At 45.2% G+C, this 22,165-nt stretch overlaps 4 protein-coding genes across 4 annotated transcripts; 1 reads left to right on the plus strand and 3 right to left on the minus strand.

Moving 5' to 3' along the window:
- Nucleotides 1-837: 837 nt before the first annotated feature.
- Nucleotides 838-2,876, minus strand: LOC131885791 (actin, clone 403). The gene is made up of 3 exons (XM_059233960.1): nucleotides 2,720-2,876; nucleotides 1,863-2,406; nucleotides 838-1,769 (listed from the first exon to the last, which is right to left on the minus strand). Exons 2-3 carry the CDS (start codon nucleotides 2,365-2,367, stop codon nucleotides 1,144-1,146), a joined length of 1,131 nt encoding a protein of 376 aa, XP_059089943.1. The 5' UTR covers nucleotides 2,368-2,406; nucleotides 2,720-2,876; the 3' UTR covers nucleotides 838-1,143.
- A 1,210-nt stretch (nucleotides 2,877-4,086) lies between these two features.
- Nucleotides 4,087-11,155, minus strand: LOC131885734 (WD40 repeat-containing protein SMU1-like). The gene is made up of 6 exons (XM_059233877.1): nucleotides 10,767-11,155; nucleotides 9,124-9,449; nucleotides 6,943-7,687; nucleotides 6,578-6,773; nucleotides 4,497-4,649; nucleotides 4,087-4,276 (listed from the first exon to the last, which is right to left on the minus strand). Exons 1-6 carry the CDS (start codon nucleotides 10,790-10,792, stop codon nucleotides 4,178-4,180), a joined length of 1,545 nt encoding a protein of 514 aa, XP_059089860.1. The 5' UTR covers nucleotides 10,793-11,155; the 3' UTR covers nucleotides 4,087-4,177.
- On the minus strand, nucleotides 9,504-10,667 carry LOC131885800 (bifunctional protein FolD-like). The gene has a single exon (XM_059233972.1). The coding sequence runs from the start codon at nucleotides 10,638-10,640 to the stop codon at nucleotides 9,630-9,632; it is 1,011 nt and encodes a 336-aa protein (XP_059089955.1). The 5' UTR covers nucleotides 10,641-10,667; the 3' UTR covers nucleotides 9,504-9,629.
- Nucleotides 11,156-13,236: 2,081 nt separating the features above from the next.
- Nucleotides 13,237-21,826, plus strand: LOC131885688 (polycomb protein suz12-B-like; the record flags this gene model as incomplete). Its single annotated transcript, XM_059233816.1, is given in 8 exon segments — nucleotides 13,237-13,727; nucleotides 14,531-14,577; nucleotides 14,647-14,824; nucleotides 14,965-15,221; nucleotides 15,310-15,570; nucleotides 16,021-16,398; nucleotides 21,268-21,527; nucleotides 21,638-21,826. Coding segments are annotated over 8 exon segments (1,736 nt in total), but the record flags the coding sequence as incomplete, so codon positions are not given.
- Between the last annotated feature and the right edge of the window lie 339 nt (nucleotides 21,827-22,165).

Raw genomic sequence — 22,165 nt, forward strand, 5'->3', positions numbered from 1 at the left:
TTTTGCCAATTTTTTCCAAGTAGGAAAAGTAACGCAAACCGAATGGGATCGATAAGTATTACAAAGAAGAGGAATATAGGTTGCAATCTTGCGAATCTTCGTTATGGCAGTATCAAATTTGAGCTCGACGAGAAACAACATACACGGCAGAAATAAGGACGGTGGCGTTTCATTTGTAAGCATTAAAAAAGGGAAACAAAACGTTTTCGATCTTTATTTTTTTCAACTGTCTCTCGGCCTTTAGTGCAAGGACCCTCCCTGTTTTCCCCAAGCAGGTGGTTAAAAAAGTAGACAATTTTTCGTCTTGAAATATAAGAAATATTTGTGAATTGGCAAAATAGGCTTGAGAAGATCAAAATCAGGAGACAAATCAAGTGACAACCTGTAACACTAGTCCAAAAAACGACTGCAAAAAAGCAGAAAATAGAAAAGGCAAGGTTACGAATAGTAAAATATATGAGCGAGGTACACCATGAATCCTGTTTTGAACTGAACAATAACGTCAACCAAAGCAAGACTAATTAATGCCTTTTAATCGCAAGTGTGGAATAGCAAAATTCCGGAGTGGCAACATGGGTCTGCGTACCATCATATGAAACAACCGAATTACTATGGAAAATATAGGTTGGAGTTCAATCCATCTAATTTCCATACCTGTCTGACGGCAGGTAGTGTCGACATTGATTGTATTTTCGATATATAGAGTATAATACTACTCGTCTAACGAGCGCTCCTAACGAGAGCTACCAAGGGAAGGTCGCCATAGATATGAAATGCTAAATAAGAGTCTTGCCTACCAAGAACACATCTACCACCCGTAAGCCCCAAAGCCAATGATAATCATTTGTCCATTTTTATTGATCATGTTACATCATTAATAATTATTAATTTTACATAGTCACATGTCAAAGCTGCTGCTTTTTTGCTATTGTGAGCGAGATGGCGAGAGCTCTACAAGGGATATTTAGATCACAGAGTCAAATAAAATACATAAGATTTTGTCTGCAATAAGATGGCCATGAGCGGGTCTTTTTCGGGGAATGTCAATAGTATCGCTGATGAGCCGTATAGGAGACAGAAGAAGTAGTAATAAGAGTTTTGGGAGTGTAAGCGAGCGGTTGGGATGCATTTCATCGCCCCGGCTTAGAAACACTTGCGATGAACGATGGAGGGGCCGGATTCGTCGTACTCTTGCTTGGAGATCCACATCTGTTGGAAGGTGGAGAGGGAAGCCAAAATGGAGCCACCGATCCAGACCGAGTACTTGCGCTCGGGAGGAGCGATGATCTTGATCTTCATGGTGGTAGGGGCCAAGGAAGTGATCTCCTTTTGCATGCGATCAGCGATGCCGGGGTACATGGTGGTGCCGCCGGACAAGACAGTGTTGGCGTACAAGTCCTTACGGATGTCCACGTCGCACTTCATGATCGAGTTGTAGGTGGTCTCGTGAATACCGCAAGATTCCATACCCAAGAAAGAGGGTTGGAAGAGGGCCTCGGGGCAACGGAATCGCTCATTACCGATGGTAATAACCTGTCCGTCGGGTAATTCGTAGGACTTCTCCAGCGACGAGGAAGAGGCGGCGGTGGCCATTTCTTGCTCAAAGTCGAGGGCGACATAGCACAGCTTCTCCTTGATGTCGCGCACGATTTCTCGCTCGGCAGTGGTGGTGAACGAATAACCACGCTCAGTCAAGATCTTCATCAGGTAGTCGGTCAAGTCACGACCGGCTAAATCCAGACGCAGAATGGCATGGGGCAAGGCGTAACCTGAAGGTTAATCAAGAGCTCGATCAATATGACAGTCGTCACCCTCTACAGCAGTCCCAGCTCTGATAATAATATTTGGCCCTCGAATCTTACCTTCATAAATGGGCACGGTGTGAGACACACCATCGCCGGAATCTAAGACAATACCAGTGGTACGACCGGAAGCGTACAGGGACAACACGGCTTGGATGGCCACGTACATGGCGGGCGTATTGAAGGTTTCGAACATGATTTGAGTCATCTTCTCACGATTGGCCTTGGGGTTAAGAGGGGCCTCGGTCAGGAGCACGGGATGCTCTTCGGGGGCCACACGCAACTCATTGTAGAAGGTGTGATGCCAGATCTTTTCCATGTCATCCCAGTTGGTCACGATGCCGTGCTCGATGGGGTACTTCAGGGTCAAGATGCCTCGCTTGGATTGGGCCTCGTCGCCTACATAAGAGTCCTTCTGGCCCATGCCCACCATCACACCTTGATGACGGGGTCGGCCCACGATCGAGGGGAACACGGCACGAGGCGCATCGTCACCCGCGAACCCGGCTTTGCACATACCGGACCCGTTGTCCACGACCAGAGCGGCAACATCATCGTCACACATCTTGAGGGTGAAGGTAATTCAGTGGGCGGCACAAACAAGCTGAAAACAGAACACGAAAACCGGATCAAGATCCACGAGCGACCAAGACAGCACCACGCCCTCTTTCTTAAGTCAGAGACGAGGTTGTCATGGCGGCCAAACAGAGGCCAATGTGGAGCCAACGCCCAAAAAAACAGATCCAAGATCCGTAGCCGCACAAGCACAACTCAAAGCGGCTTTTGGGCTTTAGGGGAAGGCGGCAATGAGGATATCGGACTTGACGGACTGATTATCCACTGGATGCCAGGCCCCGACCACATCGTTATCAAGTGGAATGGCGATCGTGAGAAACGCACAAGTGCTTGGAACTTACCAACAATTGAACGGTCTGTGTTCTCCAGAGCAATGCAACCAGATGAATCCTCACTTAGACACGGAGTTCGTCTTCTAAAATCAGGCTCATGCCTCAGCGCGCTCGTCGGGCCGGCGCTGGCCTCAGCTCCCAGCAGCAGATGCTTGAGCTGGGCTATTCTGCCGGCCAAAATCGAGAGCCCTCAAGTCCTAACCGTTGAGATAATCGACCGCCGAGCGTGCGTTTCTGGTTTGGTCGCTCAAAAAACAGTCAGGCAAAGCGTTGGGTTGACTGAGGGTGACTGTGGAGGATAAATTCAAATCCGTTTGCTAATACAGGGTGGATCAAATGGACGTAATCTTAGCGATATTGTTGCATGTTGTCGGCTTTATGGCTAAGCTTATAAAGCCCTTGGTTCGAATACAATTCACCGTTTACTTTTTGTTCTTCCCTAAGTTGAGGTTCGATATGTGATTCAGATCCCCGCCAATGTGGCTCGAAGGTGTTTTCTGTGGTCTCGCTCCCATCCTCCAACGGTTGGGGTCGACCTTCCTCGTTTCTCTCCTTTTGCGGCATCTCTTCATTCACCCACTCACCCACCGCGCCATATCCAGCCATAACCGGCAAAACCCGCCATTCAGCACTCAAGTCAGCCTGGCTTGGTGACTCATCTTTCCTCCCGTTAAGACAGGCTGGCCGGCTGAAAGAGGACTCATGTCTCTGATATTTTTACCGGTTTTGGAAGTCTTGTCTCTCAACCAATGAGCATCCACGTCGAAAGACATGACCATATAAGGAAGAAACATTTTGGGAACGCGGGCGCGGTGAGGCATCCCGGCCCCTCGCACTTTGACGGACCCATTTGTGATTGGCCCAAGCTTAACATTGAAACGTTCATCTCAGTAGGCCGGCTGGCTGACACACCTGAAATGCGGGAGGCCCTCTCGAGCGACGGCCGTTACGAAAGGAGGTCTGCGCTCCCCCCCCCCATCCTAACTCCACTCCATTAAGCCAAGCCGCACGGGGGCCTCGGGTGACAAAGGGGAGTTGAGGAACCAGGCGATTGACCTGAACCGGGTTAAGTTGAGTCTTAAGTACACTGCCAAGGACACCTCGCCCTGTGTTCCTTATCGCACCAATAGGTCTCAGGTTTTTTTTAATCCAGGGGCTGATTATCACGGAATTGAACGTGCCGATTCATGCCCGGCAGGTAGGCAGACTTATGAGCTCTGTGAAATCCCCAATTCCCCATATCCTGAGAACAGTATCTCATACTTGTCTAATGTGTCACACGATGAAGGACTTGTTCAATAGCCTTCGTCGTTGGCTGTTATCTGTTGCCACGCCTACCAATTTAATAACGCGAATGAATGATGTCAGAAGGAATCGACAATTTAACACATCATTTATTTTCACGAGTCGTCGAAAAACGTCGCAACATTTAAAATATTCAGTGGGATGTGAGACCAAAGATGAGCCTTAGGGCTTCCACAATTTCAGCGTGCCGTCCTCTGAATATGTGCCGATGAGATTTTGATGCGGGTGGTGGCATATCCCAATGACATCTTTTTCATGGACCTGAAAAAAACGGAGAGTACAGGGAATATCATGTCCTCTGATCTGCGCTAAATGAACACAATAGGCAATTAACTCTCTTGCAATTCAATGAGCAGATCTGCAGAGCAAATACAGGAAGGATAGAGGTGGTACAGAGTGGAGGTACTAAGACTATAGGTGGGTAGCCGGATCGAGAAGAGAGAGAGGAGACAGGCATTTTCGTTTGTCGTCACATTCTTACGTTCAGTGTTCTCTCGAGTTTGCCAGACGCAGCCGAGAAGCAGTACAAGATGAAATCTTCCCCCACACAGTATAACCAATCTCCTCGTGGTGAAAGTTCGCAAGCCACGAAGTCGCCTCCCTCACGTTTTCCTGAAGCGTAGGATCGGATGATCTGAAAGAAAATACACCATACCACCGTCAGACCATCACCAACTTCATACATACATACAACTGGGTGTCCTCGCTCGATTTGTGAAGAAAGAGTTAGTTGGCCCAACTCTCCCCCATCAACCTAAGCCCGGACACACACCATCACGCATGCACACACACATTGTGCACTTGACAAAATTCAACGGGCCCGAGAAACAAAGCAGACTTTTCACTCTTCATCGACTTGTCATGTGCGCGCTTTTAACATGATTTGAAAAACGATGGAAAAAAAAGAAAGTATTCTTTGAAGGAAAGAATCAAACAGCCTGGCAGGCAGGCTTCAAGCGAGACCGGATGGCCGTGACCATCATGACCACCAATACCATCGTCATGTTGGCGATGTGAGTCAAGTTGGAGGGAGAGGTGGAAGATGGGAGGATGAGGGATGGTGGGACAAGGGCATGCATTTTTTTTAAAATTTATCCAACAATCAGTCCCATCGTGTCTCTCTACAAGTTCAAGCTCGACTCGTGGCCCTACACGGATGACCAATGCTATCGTACTCTTGAGGGAATTTGAAGGGCTTCCTTCCGTTCATCCACCGACAAGAAATTGAAAGGAGGAGAAAGAGGAGGAGAAGATGAAAAAGTAAGAGGCTCTAAATTAGGAGAAATTTGAAAATGAGCAACATATGACAAGAGAATTCTTGCATCTTGAAATCATTGACTGCTTGGATTCCATACGGAGCGACTGACTCCGAAACATTCGAACGCCAAGACGACAGTCTTTCCTCATTGGAGGGAAACCATTGAGAAACTCGGGGAGTTGAACAAAAAACTGGTGCTGGAATCGGACCAAATACAAACAATAATGTAAGAGGGCTGAAATGTCCTTCTCGTGGCAAATAGAAAGAAGTCAGGAATGCTAGAAACAAAGACTCCTCTAACACCGTCCATAACTTAAGAGAATGAATTCATAATTATCGTTCAGTCAAGTGGTTTTGAGAATGATTTAGGCGCACAGCATTCCCATTTATCAACGAACTGCATTTAGAAAAGATAAAATTGCATACAGTGCTCCGGCTCAGATGACAACTTTATAGTTTGCTCTTTAATTTCCGTTTTGATTCTTGTTTTGAAGATGTTTCAAACTTGGTGGAAAAAAAATTACAACTTCAAAATATGGTGAAAACGCCCATGCATAGTACCCTCGTTCTGTGCGTGAACACACATCTTTTCGAGAATTATCTCGCAATGCATTGAAATCCAATCAAATCCATTAGAGATAATGAAACGCATTTTCATCCCATAAGTTCACTCATAGAAATCACAACTGCACTCATATAATCATGATGTTGTGGTCTTCAGAATTAATTTAAAAGTACAGGCGTGATTTCGCCTCACTAGAGGCATACTGACCAAGAGCGACCGAGGTAACGACATTTCTTCAATGCTGGAGGTGTAACTAACATTCATGTTGTTAATCCATTAAAAGATTGAATGCTCTCTCATTCAGAATCAACCTGCATGTAATCCTGATTATTGCTCTTGACGTTTTAAGTCTCAAGGTTGAATAACATTGGATGTTTCGCTGATGAGGCGAGAGTATCGACTCCACTCTGGCGTCTTCGTTCAAATTATGAGTCATCGCCTTCATCCAAAAGAAGTTCTAGCTAGCATATCAAGAAGACACTTCGTTCGACCTGACACCGATCTAGTCGACTTGAACACACGTCTACCACAGAATTCAACAATGGCTCATGATGCTACTTCCCCATGCGTATTGGATGTCCTCACTTCTGGAGCTACGCTTCACCTCTAGCTTTGACTTTGGCTTGAAATGGAAGGTAGTCGTCCATACTAAGAGACTCATGAGCATCGTAGCGTTGCCATAATTTAGTAAGTCTCAGACGCTCGATTCGCCCAAATTGGCGATTCAAGATTTACTAACCTGTCCAGACATATTCATGATGGCAATGGTGTCGGTGCGGTTGCAAACAACAATTTGGTCGGGGTTCTTGGGTAAAAGATGTACACTATTGACATGAATATCGCCCCCAGCCGCGTTGCTGCCCAAAGACTTGAACGTGTTCATGCACTCGGTCGTCTTAACATTCCAGATCTTCACGACCCCGTCTGAACCGCCACTAGAAGGGGTGAGAAATAAATGCCATTGGGTTTCAATCTACTTAATAGCCCCGACCAACGAGTTGGATTAAAGGGAAAAAAATGACAGGAATCAACGCTTCATCGTCCTCAGCGTCGTCAGCCTCAGCGTCGTCGTCGCCGTCACCACCGTCGCCGTTGCTACCTTACCTGACAATGTTATGGCCGTCAATCGTGAAGGTGGCACTGTTCACATAAGAAGAGTGACCTCGGAATTCCTTAAGCGTTTTTCCCGACTTCAAACCGTGAATGCGGACTGTCGTGTCGAATGAGGCACTCAAGATCTGACTATTGTCTTTGGAAAACTGAAGGCATGTGATGCCTTTTCCATGAGCCTTTTCCACTTTTCTGAGACACTGACCCGTGCTCACTTTCCACACGCGGATTTGGCCATTCACTGAGCCAGAGGCCAACATTTCGCTATCCCGAGAAAATGCCACGCAAAGGACGGCTTCTTCCATCATCATGAAGTTGTCTTGAGCTTGATACTTTAGATCCTTGCGGATCTTGCCCGTGGTAAAGTTCCATACTTCGATGAATCCATCCACGGTGCCACTCACCAGATACTGACCATCGGGTGAGAAGGTGGCACATTCCACGTGAGATTTGGAGCCGAATTTGATTTGTTTGACCATTTGAGTTGGGTATCGCTCTTCTTCTTGCTCACGCATGGCTGCTTTTCCTCGAAACAGATCAATCTGCGTTCCAGGCGGGAGTAATCCTTGGTGTTGCTGCCATTTCAAGGCCTGACCCAAGAGAGCCAGTAATCTGGAAGGTGGCACCACCGACACTTCTCCCGCCAAGGATTGAGCGATGGCTGCGCGACGTCTCTCTTTCGTACCTCCTTCAGGATAGGCTTCGCGGGGGTCAAAGTAGGACCGTGCCAGGAGGTTTTCTAGAAGGAAAGTAACACATGAACTATTCAAAATCCAGACAATTGGCTACATTCCACGGAGACTACTAGCCAATATCTTTCAGTCATTGATATAATTGTTTGAGTTAGAAGCCAAAATTCATTCACATCGGCTCCATTTTGTATCGTCCAGTATTTAAATTCCGAGTAAGCGATAATTTTTGCAACGGCAGGAAGTCTCAACAGGATGAGCAAAGACTGCGATAATTTGATTGTCGCCAAGCTTTCATCCGCGGCAAAGTTGGGAGATTTCTCAAAATAATTACGCCCTCCTCGATTATTTAGAAAAATGTTTCCGCCCCCCCACAGCAAAATGTCACTAGGAGATAGTAATAATTCAAGAAAATTACATTACGTTACACAATTTGGCATGGTCCTCAAATAATTGGGTTTTCTTTTTTTTCCCTTTTGTGCTCCTTGTTCTTAAAAACTAAAACTCCTCAAGATCCCGATTTTGTACTTGTCTGATAGTCCATGAAGATTTGTAAATGAACCGATTTGACAACATTTACGTCGTACCACATGACAGCGTAAGCTCCCATATGTAGTATTATGTACACAAAAATATTAGTCCCGTTAGACGAGGCATTGCGACAAGCTGTGAAATTCAAGAGACTGAAATCCTCATACATTACTAAAGAACACTTTGAAAGCATGATTGCACTTCGATATCTTTTTGTACGTGCCTTGTCGAGTAGAGAATGGGTTCTGTTTGCTCGTTGAAATTTGAACAAATTGTTCAAGTGCGTAGTGGCCTCTTTGACGTTATCGAAAATCGAAAAAAAAAAACTTCGACGATACTGATATACCAACTTCTAATGAGCAGCAAACAATGTCCTTAGCATAAAAATCAGCGCCACCAATAGTTTACCCTGATTTTAGGAGAGAGAAACTTCAAAATGTAAGAAAAACGGATTCCAAGATGCCTAAATCATAACTGCATTGTTTCACAAATTGAAAATGCTTCAATGTAAAACTTTGATTTCAAAAACTATTCCTCCAACAATCCCAGAAGGGTTTGCATTTGAATTACATTCAAATTCATGAATCCATGAATTACAATCTGAGAATTTCAAATCGCGATAAGCAACATCTGGTCTGCTCATTTTAACATACGAGCATCAACACAGAAATGTATCTTCTCTATCAAAGGTTAAAGCATCAGCTCTGAATCAAGATTGAGCAAGTCGGTTGTTTTCGTGTTCAATCTTTATCAAGCACCTTGAAAATGAATCGTATGTGGCTAAGAAAAACATGCACACATCTTCATCCATTTTAAATGATGAGCGCCATCACTGTAATCTCAAAAATCGTGTATGTAACATGCTTGGAAAAATTATAAGTTTGACTAACATCATTAAGTTTGACTAAGCTCGACCAAAATTGACCAACAAGCTTTGTTGGGTCAGTTCTCTTACCTAGATGAACGTAACGTTCTGGCTCGTTTTGTTTCATCACAATCATGGGGTCTGTTTGGCGCAACAAAGACCGAGCCGCTCCCAACTCCCGAAGTTCGATAAGCTCAATTACAATCTGCTCGTACAGATTAATAAGTTTCTTGTCCGGGAGTTTGAGCGTTTGAATGGCCTTTAGGACCGTGTCCCAATGACCGTTGTTGATATCGGCAATAAAGGCATCCTGGGATTCCACTGTATTCAATGATATTGACGTTTCCTCTTGAAGTGTGTGGAGGGTTCGATGGAGGTTGTTCTCTTTAAGGTATTGTTGGATTAATCGAACCACGCTAAAAATATAGATACCATTGATTCGAATCAAAGCGAGGGGGGCAATGTAGTCATGAAGTAAGGCGGTGCAAAATAAAGCGTATTCAAGTTGATTTGGAGTGAGCGAGCGAGAACGCGTGTTTATTCGAGTTCAGTATGCGAAGATAAAACGGATGAACTGGCGGATTAAAGGGTGCAAATCAAACCGAAAGCCTGATGGCTGTGCGATTTGCGGCTAACACGGAGTTATACATTAGACTAGCCACAGTGCAGGGTCCCACCCCCCCGGGCACGGGTGTCATATAACCGGCCACATCCCAGACACCCGGGTGACAATCACCAACGAGCTTAACGCGGTCCGATAGTTTGATCCGGTTCAATCCAACATCAATCACCACCGCGCCGGGCTTGACCATTTCGGGCCGGATTAGGTTAGGCACACCGGTGGCCGTCACGAGTACATCGGCATGTCGCGTGGAAGCGCCCAAATCGACGGTGTTTCGGTGGCAAATGGTGGTGGTCATATCGAAGCCTCCGTTTTGACGATCACTCTCGAGCACCAACGCAATGGGTAAACCCACGTTGAGTGAGCGACCGATCACCACCGCGCGTTGACCTGTCCAATCGTGACCCGCTAATCCGATCTCTAGGATCTTTTTGACAGCGGTGGCGGTGCACGGAATATGGTTGAGAATGCTCAGGCGAGCCACCTCCGAGGATTGGACGAGAGCGCCCAAGTTCTGTTGGGTAAACCCGTCCACGTCTTTGGCCGGTTGAATGGCGTTGCCGATGTCGATCGCATTCAACGCGGAGGGTAAGGGTAATTGAACGATGATGCCGTGGACATGTTCGTCGCGGTTCAAATGATCAAGTAAAGCCATGAGTTCGGCCGATGACACTTCGGCCGGCACGTGCTGAATCCGCATCCGGAGCCCGATTGCCCGAGCCGCTTCCAACTTTTTCCGCAAATAGATCTGACTGACCGGATCTTGACCCACTACTACGGGCACCAAACACGGTTGGATCCCGATGGTTTCAAGGCGTTGAATTTTGTCTTTCAGGCCGTGGAGTATCTGATCAGCCACCATCTGACCCGAGATTAACGTAGCTCGACCTCGACGAGACCCGTCCCAGGACATGAGTCCCATGGGACGCTGGAGCCCGACGAAGCGGCTTAACAATTGCGCTCCTATCCGGCCTTGAGCCCACATAGCCGTCCCAATACTAAGGCAATTACAACAGGGGGGTGGGGTGGGGGGGTGTCAATGGGCAATCGGAAACTGGAACCCAGGGGACAGAGAGAGAGAAAGTGGAGAGAATGGCAGGCAGTAACTTACTCCGCGGATTCGATTTCGATGGACATGATTGGCCTCGCTCGCTCACGGCGGGGTCACGGGGGTAAGCGATGAGTTGGACGCGGATTGCGATGCAGCGAAGGACAGACGGCTCAGGCCAATGAATGGGTTGATGGGTTGATGGGTTGATGGGTGGATGGGTGGATGGACCCAATTGGGCAGCTCTGACTAAGCCAACGGAGACACTGCTGGCGAGAAGGGGCCCAATCGGTGGGTGGAACGAAGGAATGAATGATCGAATGATCACCGCTGATGATAGATACTTTGATCTGTCGATAGTTCGAGGTAGTTCGCCAACACATTAACCCTCCTGAATGTCGCTCAATGCCTCTCACAATGTCAACAACCCACCATACAACGCACCCCCATCCAGGGTTGCCAAATTTTGTCTCCATCTTACGATGATTCAAATAGAGCCTGTAGCAAAACCGAATCAAGAAATGGGATCAAAATGAAGAAATGTGCGGATCACCTGGGCACGATGTATCCTAATTCATTGCTTTTTCACATCCTTATTTCGGATACATTGCCTAAAACTTCCAACGCAAAAATCATACCCACGGAAGAACCTCTACGGGTTTGTTTGGAACTTCTATCTAAATTTCAGAATCAATACAATTCATAGAATTTGGAATCTTGCTTCAATTTTTTGTTGATGTTCTATCTTTGGAAAGTAACAGACTTTTTCCCTTGAACTAAAATAAATGTGGTTGGTTCTTGAAAGCGCTTTTTATGGCCAACATTGAGAAAAAGTGGCATTTTAACAATAAGTCCCGAATACAGTTTTTTCCGGCTTAAGCGTCAGATTATTTGTAGAAATATTTTCTGTGGGAAAACTTCAACTACTTCTGCCCTCTTTTGATAGCTAACAATATAATAGTATTTCCATGTTCTTAGGTGGTCAAGATAAGTCTAGTATTCGTTGTTTTAATTCGCGAAATTGAATGTCCTTTCTGTTCGCAAAGGCTTTTTGACAATTTATTCCGAATAAAAGGAAATTTGCTTAATAGTACCATGGCGAGACCTTTATTTCCGTTGCCTATCACAATGACCCCAGAAATGACACAGCTGACTACCCATCAACAAGCATCACTGGCTGGAACCTTGACCTGAGGGGACTTGCGGCGACTGTCGGCTGTCAGGAATTCAAGAAAGCCGCCACCACAAGGCAGGGTGGCCAAAGAATGGCAGCACCATCGGGCATTTCAGGGAATGAGTTGAGGAGCAGAAATCTAGCAAAGGAAATTCTAGGCCCAAAACGGGGCTTAGTTGCTTCCCTCCGAGTTTTCTAGTTTATTTCGCCGTTAATAGGGAATATTGGTCATTTGTCCAAGTTCATCGATTAACCTACGCCAGAAACTGTTTCTTATGATTTTTAGATAAACTGAACTCTACTTTCGGGTCTGATAATGCTAAGGCATGGAGAAAAATGAACGAAGTATCAAATAATACACTAACAATGTGCTAATTCACAGTTTCCATACCCGTCCCCAAAGGGATTGAACTTAACATTAATAAATTTTGGAGCTAACCTTTCAGAAATATAGGGCCTATTATGCTTATCGTTTGCCATTTATTTCTTATCTGTATAGGTTAGTTTTAGAAAAAGACTTAATTTGTTGAGTTATACCATAACCTGAATGGCTACCTTCACAAATATTCATCAATATCATACATTCGCTCGAGCTTGTCTGTTCAAGATTCGGACAACAAATATAGTCTAATGGTATTGGACGTTAGCCGACAGGATACCTTTTTTGATTTGTGCAAACTACTTTCATGCAAAAGTGGCAATCTGTACATTAATCTGTTCTGGCATGCAGGAGAGCTAAATCTTCTAGGTTTTTGATGATTTAATCCTGAGTTATTTCCACCACTGCCGTTACGAGGCCAGAAATATGTTTACTACGAGTACTTTGTCACCCTTTCTTTGGTAGGTTTCCAGCCTTGTCTGCCACTCTTGGGGGTTCGAAACAAGGTTAAGTAGTAAGTTTACTTCGTGATGGAAGAAAATAAACCCGAGGGTTGGGGCCCTCAAACAGCTCAAATTACTTTCAATGGCATCCAGAAGATTGCATTGTGATGTCTAGATAGTTTTAAGACCGTAGTTGACGTTTTCTCTCCGAAAAAAAGATACTTCACATATTTTGCCTTTCATTGTCTCTGACATCATCTTCAGTACAAATAACGCCTGTCTTAACAAACAACAACATATTGACAAAAACCCTGCAAGTCAAAATTAGGCTTGCCAAATTTGCATGCCAGGAGCCAGTACTTCGGACAAACTTCCTGCCGACAAGTTTGCAGACAAAGCATGAACAATCTATTCGGATGAACGATCCATTTGAGAATGATTAGGTTATTTTACTCGTTGTAAATAGTCACAAATCATGTTTTTGGTCTCAAAGATTGGATGGGACGGGCTAACCTGATGACAAACCGTAGGGTGGCGCCCTCTAAGTACCGCGACTAAAGTGTGCCAGGCTCGTCTCAGTCCTTGAAAGTGGGCATTGGCGGACACGGCTCAACCCGCCTCAACCCGTTCCTCCTTTGACCCTTTCCTCCAGCCCATCTTCGGGCAACTGGCTCGACCCTGTGCAACTAGTGGCTGGCTGGTCTGACTAGTCAGGCCAGCCCCTCGACCCCTGGGGTAGCGTTTGACCCATAGGTCAGCAGAGGAGGATCGCTGTGCTGGACTGGGCTCACCCACCCCCAGCCTGCTCAAGCTCCGCTCAAGCTCCGCTCAAGGCTCGTTCATAGTAGGGTTTGAGCCGAGTATGGCCCCTACGGGCCATGGCCACACCCTCGGCCACGGCCACGAAATGAACGGACTAAAGAATGCTCAAATGGGTCAATCGGGGAGCGGAAGTGGCGGTGGGGGTGGGGGTACGCCCCTGGAGGAGCTTCAAGCTAACCATGAGCTCTTTCTTCAGGCCTTCGAAAGTGAGTATGATTGCCCCTCGGTTTGCGCACGCCCAGGCCCATCGTCAGGCTACGGTTTTTTCAGGTTCATAAAGGACATGTATGGCCATGTCGGATTTCTTTAATTTGTGGAGGATATAATATCACGAAGATTGAGCCGTAGTCTGATTCATCTACGCCACTACATAATATAGATATATGTATGACCAATGCCCTGAAATTATGTCCCATACTCGAGCTAAAACATGCCTTCCCCTATCAAGGGCAAGTGTAGTTCCAATATCTGGAACCAATTGGAACGAGGCTTGAGCCTGTCCCACATAGTAATCAATAAGGAAAAAATAGATTCATATGGAGGGGTTCAAGGCCTTCATATTTGTCTCTCCAGTGTATCCGAGACCATGGCGAACAGGGGCCTAAAGAACCTGACTAGGCACGATCTGGTTCTACATTAGTATTATATAATTAATACTGAAAATAAGGGCCTTTGGATAAAAAATACTTTGAGAGGTTTTCCTGCCCCTTATGGAAGTAAAGCCTGGAGCCACGAAGTCTACATGGCCTTCATATCTCAATGGTATTAGGTTTTGTCAAGATGAATGGTTCATCTCCATCGGACGAGGATTAGGGTATGAATAGTCAGGCCCAAATGATTACATCGACAATTGTCATTAAGAGGTTTGATAATGACTCAAAAGATGTTGAGAAGGCCGAGCTGACTGATCAATAACCTCGACCAGATGGCTCTCGCCATGATCTCCAAATTTGTCACCCTTTCCAAGAACTCTCTCAGCCATTGCTTACACTTTGTTGTTCCATTTCAGAACCCACTCAAATCTATCGGTACCTCCGGACGAGGAACATTTTGTCGGTCAGTTGATTGAGTCCCAAGTTGCCGGTTGAATCGCGTCATAGCTTACTTTTGTGTCTTACATTTCAGCCCATCTTCTTAAACCGAACTCTAACTTTCATGAAAGGTCGTCAGTCACGCTCGAATGGATCGCGGAAACACTTCAAAGTGGACACTTTGTTGGAGCGGAAAATGAAAACCACTCAAAATGCCACCGAGCCCAAAGCCTTCATGACCCTCACCTTCCTGGGATTCTACGATAAAAGAAGTAGGTGGCATAAAAGCCAGCATCATGTGCGACTAACCAACTGTTGACACTTTTTTTGGTTTGGTTTGGTTTTTCACCAAACCAAAAAGAAAAAAGAAAAAGATATCGCTATTGTTGTTAATGTGTTGTTTTTACCCCAGGAGAAAGGCCCATGGAGCGTGTGGGCGTGGAGTTGATTCTGCTCAAAATGGCACACAAAAAGCGGAAAGAGTCTGCATCGCCTGTGGTTGAAGTGTCTCTTGGCACGAGTGAAATCCCGGTGAATCCCTCCGAGGACCACCCTCCTAGCAAAGCGCCCGCTCTCTCCATTCCCTCCGAATCCTTTAGTCTCTTTAATGGCCATCAAACCAAATCGTACTCGTTGCTTGTCCGGGTTCACCAGTCACCATTCACACAGGTGCGTTTAAGATTGCTACCACGGTTTGGCCTGCCCCATTTTAGGCTATTTTTGGTCTGCAGTTATGAAGTCTTCCTTTGCAATTTAGATGACGAACAATGGCTCAAACCAAAATGGAGAGGAGAATCTTGAACCCTCGTGTAAGCGGAGGAAACTGTTACGGGGCTCCACAGATTCAGGAAAGATCTTGTACTCAGAGTTAGTTGTATACGACAAACATTCCCGATGCTTGCTAACCGAAGGCGAATATGAAGTGATTCTCTCAGAAACGGATTCTGCCTCTGAAAACATTTCCCCCAAGAAGAACAATTCGTCTTGGGAAACGATTGGCATGGACAAAAAGGACCGAGTGAGTATACCCAATCACGCGATCACCGTGGATCCTACACTCATTCACCTGTGTATAGTAACAAATATAATCATTAGAGTTGTAAAAAGGTGCTAATATGGAATTTTCGTATTCGGATTCCAAAAATTCATTTCGGATCAAAGATCCTGTCAGATCCGATGCACAAATCTAGTATGGAACTTATGTTGTATCAATAGGTCATTTCTTAGATCTGCTGCTAAGTAATTTCTGAAATGGCACCTTTTCTGGCTTTAATGTCTAACTACGTATTTTTAAGATACTGATTTGGTGGCCTGAAAATGACCAAACGCCGCAAACACGACCTAAAAGTAGAATATTTTCCGATGCATATTTTACGTTCTCCGCGATTGTACTGGCTTTGGGTAGAACTATCAATTGTGGGGCACGAATTTGAAAGTGTAATATTTTTTCTTCTCGCTCTCTCCCCAGGTGATTGCGCATCAATTTGAAGCCTTTACCTATTCTCCCACCATCAAATTTCGGCTCTCTTGGAGTTGTGAACCTGCTGGTTCAATGGTCGAAAGACCGAGACCTCTAATGCCCAGAGATAACACATCTGATCTCGCATCGATTAGATCTAAAGATCGTACACGCACCAACCGTGGACCCAGACAAACACATAAACGCACCCCATTGGAAAAACCACCTCGCATTGTTTATCAGTTCTTGTACAACAACAATTCACGTCAACAAACCGAAGCCCGAGAAGATCTCCATTGTCCTTGGTGCTCTCTGAATTGTTTGGAATTATACGCTCTCCTCAAGCATCTCAAGCTTTCCCATCCAAGGTTTTTATTCACCTACGTGGTAAGCCATCTCATTGTATCTATTCGTATATATTTTCTTTAAACAAGATGTCGATCTATTATCCCATCACCCGGAAGCTCGAGTCTGTTGTTGCTCCAGGGTTTTAGATTTCAGTCTGTTGATGGCACTAACTTAACATGCAGTAGCAGCAGCAGCAGCAGCAATATTAGTAGTGTTAGTAGTATTTGTTGGAGCTGTAACAGCACTCTCGTCGTATTGCTCTAGGCAGGGTATCATCGGTTGATTTATGACACGGATGGAGCAAAAATGAGAAAGCACCTGCATACAAATTGAATTTTAGATTTAAATCTAAAGTAGAAATTTTGCGAACGTATTTCAGAATGTAAACAGAATTGAGTATGCTTGAAGCTTATGTCTGGAGTATATTACGATCAATTATATGTTAGATCATCATTATTTGAGAGAGAAAGCCAATCTTTGAAATTTGATTCTTGGGTTGTCTAAGAAGAGCTTTTCGGTCTATCATTAGGCATTTTGCAAATAAGGTGTTGCCTGTTCTTGCCATTTTCCACAATCTGAGCGCCGTTAGAAATGTAGCCTTAGTAAAAGCACATGCGTTGAAATAAAGAGAGTAGATGACAGGTAGGTAGGTAGGTGAGTGAGTGTGTGGGTGAGTGGGTGACTAGATATGTAAGAGCTGAAAAGGCGTGGACTGGAGAAATAAAAGCTCCTTGGAAGCTTGTCGTCGAGGTTGCTATTTGACACCGTCTGAACATTTCACATGAATTGTGACCACGGCCAATGGGAGGGAGCTCTCTCAAGCAAATTTGAATACGAGAAGATCAGAACAAATCAGAAGCACAGTCATAATATACTATTGAACTACTCAATGATTCCAAGGCTTGTTGCACATAAGACGCAAAACCTCACCAGAGAGGGTCGGTTCAACACTAGTGCTCTCAATGGCTTGGTTGCTAGGATCAATGCAGTTTCCTCTCCCCTCCTGTTCTTTTTGCTTTTATTCGCCCGTTTGTAGTTTGAAGGAGCCAATCTACTGTACCGGTCGATAGCCCACTAACTAGTTACCCGAGGTTGTGGCTAATGGATAGGTTCAAGTTCACCGACCTTGATTGTTGATCGATGCAATTAGTGAGTGATAATCCATTTGAACGCCATGTTCATAATAAAAAACAGGATCCTGGTGCATTCTCAGACACACAGTTGGTGGCGACCTTTAACTACATTATCAGGACTCCTCCCTTGCTCTTCCGCCTCTCTCCTTCTCTCTGTTCCTTTGGTCTCTCTTTGTCTCTCGTACGTCATCAGCCTATTCGAAGTTTCCCTTCTCTCAAATGGTATTTTGATGTCATCCTGGTTGATATTCAATGGGCCAAATAAGATAAAGAGACTTGGGAGGCGAAGGGAGAGAGGAAGACCATCATCAAATATTTAGGTATCTCTTTCTGTCCTTCGTTCTTTTCCTCTCTTTCTCGTCTCAGCCGTTCACGCGGCCCTCCTCATCACATGTGGATGAGGTAAATCCCCCAAAATCGATTTCGTTTATTCTCCAATTTGGTACAGACCGTTGGTACACAACAAGAGTGACAAAACCGCCCAATCACTTATTCACCGCGAGCTTGAACCACCACTCGCTCAACTTACATACAGTCCATGCATGCACATAAAGCAAGGTTAGATATTGTTGGGAGAGTTGTTCGTGGTAGCATTCACGATAGATCGGCAATTCATTCTGGCTGCTGAAGAAGGACAATGACGAGCCTCAAAATGAATCACTGCACCAAAGCAATCATTCCTAGATGATGGTGTGTCTGTCAAAGATATCGTGGTACATTTATCGATAAGCTTGCTAAGGAAAGGGGAGGAGGGAGGATTGACTGAAACAAGGCAGGGTAATTTTGGCTCAAATAGCATGTGAATGATTGCTGCCCGAGGGCCGATGAGCCTCGGACCGACCGACCAACCAACCAAGCAACCAGCGACCACACGGGTTGGAACTGTCTTGTCTTGTCAACGAGTGTGAAAAATGCTGTCATGGATTTTGAAATTGCTCACTTTTCTGTGGCAGTCGAACGTTCACGCTCAATCACGGATAATAATGCTGTGCTAATGAGGGAATATCATTTTCCAATTAGAAAGTAGTGAGATGACAACCTGGTTGTACACGGAGTAGAGTTGGGCCTCCCCTTCCTGCTTGTTTCCCGATTTTCAAGTACATCTAGGTTATAGTGATATAAGTAGGCTCGGATGTACATACGTACGTGCGTACGGTACAAACGTACATATGCGGGCTGTGAATTTGTTTGGTACATTCTCGTCGCGGCTTCTAGTTCTGAGAGTACCTAAGTGCGAGGAGATAGGTAGGTAGCGTGGAGACAAGTTGGTTGTAGGTTCTTCATTCAAAAACGCCTCTTTCTCCTCCTTGCATGTTCATCATAGCATGTAACCTATTTGAGATTTTCGGCAGAACACTACCATCTCCAGCACCAACGACAGCACCCACCAAGAACCAAGTCAATGAATAGTGGAATACGTCGTCCTCATTCTTGTTCGTTCTATAGGGTAAGGGGAGCCTGCCAGGAAACCGATTTTGTTTCTTTCCAACTTGGACGTCGACTCAACTCGTGCTCACCAACCATTCTGATTGTCGTGGGGACTCCAGTACTTGGTGATTGGAGTACGTAGTAGTTGAGTAGTAGTAGTACTAGTTGTTGTTGTTGTTATTGTTGTTTTTACTGGGCAAGGTGGGCAAGTTAACATGGGGGGAAAACAGGTAGCGAATGAGTGAGTGGTTGTGTCCAAGATTTGGAAACAATTTCCTCCTCTTCCTTGTTTCCCGCCTTCACGTGGCGCCTGGGACTCTCCCGTGTGTTTCCCCTGCATGACGATCGAGCGAGCTTCATTGACAGAAGAAGTACCACTATACGAACACTATACTAGGAGGAGAAGAAGAAGAAGAGGAAGAAGCAGGTGAAGGAGCTATCCGTTCTGTTGGTTTCTTTCCACTATGAGGGCTCACTGAGCGGGCCCAAGACAAATGAGTTGTTGCCAGTCCATACATTTGGGTCTTTCTCCCATGCTTCTTGTGAGAATTCATTTCCTGTGTGCCCATGGCACTGATTACCCGACTTTTACCTGAGTCGGAAATCGGCTTGCGGTATGAAAGAAGCAGAATGATGACGATGAAGAGGGACCAGAAGAAGAAGAGGATGATGATGATGATGATGATGATGATGATGATGATGACGGCTGTCGCCGTCGTTCTTTTGGTTGCAGCCCTAGCCCCGTGTAATTCAAAAGGAAACAACTCTGCTTCAGGAGTGGAGTGTGTTATTGGTGTTAGCCTCGTCTTAACACAGAATGTTGTAGCGTGGGCCCAAATGACGTGATTTTATTTACAGTTGTAGGGCATGATTACTGCCCCAAGCACACTTCTTGACAATGCTGAGCTCATTACCTCACATTGGTGTGGTGAACTGCCTCCGAAATTGTCGATGGACAAACTATGGGTGTCTTTTTCGTACCTAATTCTTGTCCAGATGTAGCTTTCATTAGAGTTTTTGCAATTGATCATGAGACCAAAATCTTAACACGGTTCGAGTGTTTGGCTCAAAACGACTTTTTAAATTATCTTTGGAGTTAGATGGGGGGGGGGCTGCTGTACCGTACATCCGCCGGGGGAATTAAAGTGGCTAAGTTTCAGAGAGACTTTTAAGACATTACGCAAGTGGGTTTGAAAAGTGTGTGTAGGTTAATGTGGATCTTGATAAACAGCCTGCAATTGTGAAGAGTTTTTAGGCCTACCAGTATAGTATCACCCACTTCATGGCCAATTAGATATTTCAAACGAAGGTAACAATAAATGTAGGTGAAGCTGCTGCTTTTAACAGTTGGGAGTTACTCTCGTCCTGTAAGTGAAAGTCAGGTGCCTGGATCTTGAGATTTAGGATGAAATGCCTTGACCAATGGACATCCAACCCTTTCTTTTGAAAGAACAAATTCATCCTTTTTGGCTTCAAAAGCTGAAATTTTTAATGCATTAAACTGTTTATGCATTTTGCGCACTTGATGTCAGGCATGATATGGATAATTCTGAGCAGCGCGTCGATTACTAAAAATGACAAACCGCTTTTGTTGAAAGAGGGACATCATCCATAAAGTTGATCACTCCAAGTCGTATTGTTACTTCTACGTATTTAGTTACCTTTTGCTTGCCATCCATCTGTCCGTTCCCCCGAACTAGAGGAGAGAGAGCGAGAGAACGATAAACCCATACGCGTTGTGCATGTGCTTATTCCTATCCTTGGTTTGTCTGCCATCTTGGTGGAAAACTCCAATTGTGCGTGTCAAACAAAGGCAGAATCTTTGAATATTTCATGCTGCTCTCTCTCTCCCTCTTTCTTCAATGGGACGACTGGCACGTGTAATGCTGTCCCTTCCATGGTTTTGATAAGGGCTCATAGTAAGAAGTAGTGAATAGTTGGTTGGTTGGTTGGTCGGTCGGTCGGTCGGTCGGTCGTATGGACGGTTGTTCGCATTACTCGTGTGTGGCATTTCAGGGATACCTTTCGCCTTTTGAATGTGGACGCGAGACGTGGGTTGTTAGGTACGTCGAAGGTGGAGGAGCAGCATTCCTCTCTAAAGTTCATTTGTCCCAGGGACCACTTGTCCATTCTTTCTAGCCGTTCCCCAACTAAGCCTTAGCTGAAGTACCTTGCTGGGATGAGATGGGTGGTATTGATGAACATGATGAAGAAGCCCAGAGATGATATCCTACCTGCTTTTCATCCCATCTATTTTTTTTCTCTCTCCCTCTTTCGCACTGCTCCCTTACCAACGACTCCCAACTGCCCGTGGTACTTGCATGCATGTCTGTGTGTGTGTATATAGCCAATTGAGGAAGGAGCAAGGATCGACGTGTCTGTGAGCGAGCTCTACGATTCCACGTATGTGGGTAATCCACATGATCTGATCACGCAACCGCCGGGATTCGCTTTCTCGAGATATGGGCCGGTTCAGAGGACTTCCATCACCAACGTGATTGTATGTAAGCCCAAGAGATCGAATACAAGTCTCTCGGAGTTCCTGGAAATTGATGGAGAAAACGGACCGTACGATGGCCAAAGACCCTTTGTCACTGGTCACAATAGGTAAAGCTGGGAAAGAAAAATTAGAGCTTAAATTAGATTTGAATCAGGATGATGTGGGCACTGAGCAAGCTCGAAATGCACACTTTTTTTTATTCCTCGTTTTGACACAGGTTATATCATTACTCAACATCAAATCTACCCATGCCCCCGCATGCTATTTTAACGGATTCGACCGAAGACCGAGTTGACCCACCTTGGTTGATGACCAAAATTTGCCGCATGATCGACGAGTTCTCGGATGTCAATGATGGAGAAAAGGACTTCATGAAACTGTGGAATCTTCATATACAACATTACACGTGAGTTTGCACAAAAGTCAACAACGTTAGGGATTCAATACACTATATCACTATATTTTCGTCCTCTAATCCCATTACTTTTTCAATGAGTAATTATTTTTCCCATTGAAGATGATTGCTGAATATTTAGTTTTCCGGCAAACTGGAAAGAAAATCTGTCCAAAATTGAAGTGGCCGAAATTTGATTAAAAAGGTCATAGATCATGTTGGGTCTCATGAATTCTCAGAGCCTAGAGAAATACATCGAACTGAATGAGGAAGGAGGAGCTCCTGATAAGGATTCCAAAACGAGCTGACTAAGATCACCTAGGGTATAAACGTGCTTTCAAAGAGCTGGTC

Source organism: Tigriopus californicus, chromosome 1 (assembly GCF_007210705.1).
Source record: "Tigriopus californicus strain San Diego chromosome 1, Tcal_SD_v2.1, whole genome shotgun sequence".
NCBI lineage: Eukaryota > Metazoa > Arthropoda > Copepoda > Harpacticoida > Harpacticidae > Tigriopus > Tigriopus californicus.

Coding starts and splice junctions, on each gene's coding strand:
- LOC131885800 (XM_059233972.1), bottom strand. CDS start 10,640: ATGTGGGCTCAAGGCCGGATAGGAGCGCAATTGTTAAGCCGCTTCGTC.
- LOC131885734 (XM_059233877.1), bottom strand. CDS start 10,792: ATGTCCATCGAAATCGAATCCGCGGA. Junction 7,688..9,123: donor AGAACGTTACGTTCATCTAG/GTAAGAGAACTG, acceptor CTTTCCTTCTAG/AAAACCTCCTGGCACGGTCC. Junction 6,774..6,942: donor GACGGCCATAACATTGTCAG/GTAAGGTAGCAA, acceptor CACCCCTTCTAG/TGGCGGTTCAGACGGGGTCG.
- LOC131885791 (XM_059233960.1), bottom strand. CDS start 2,367: ATGTGTGACGATGATGTTGCCGCTCTGGTCGTGGACAACGGGTCCGGT. Junction 1,770..1,862: donor CACCGTGCCCATTTATGAAG/GTAAGATTCGAG, acceptor ATTAACCTTCAG/GTTACGCCTTGCCCCATGCC.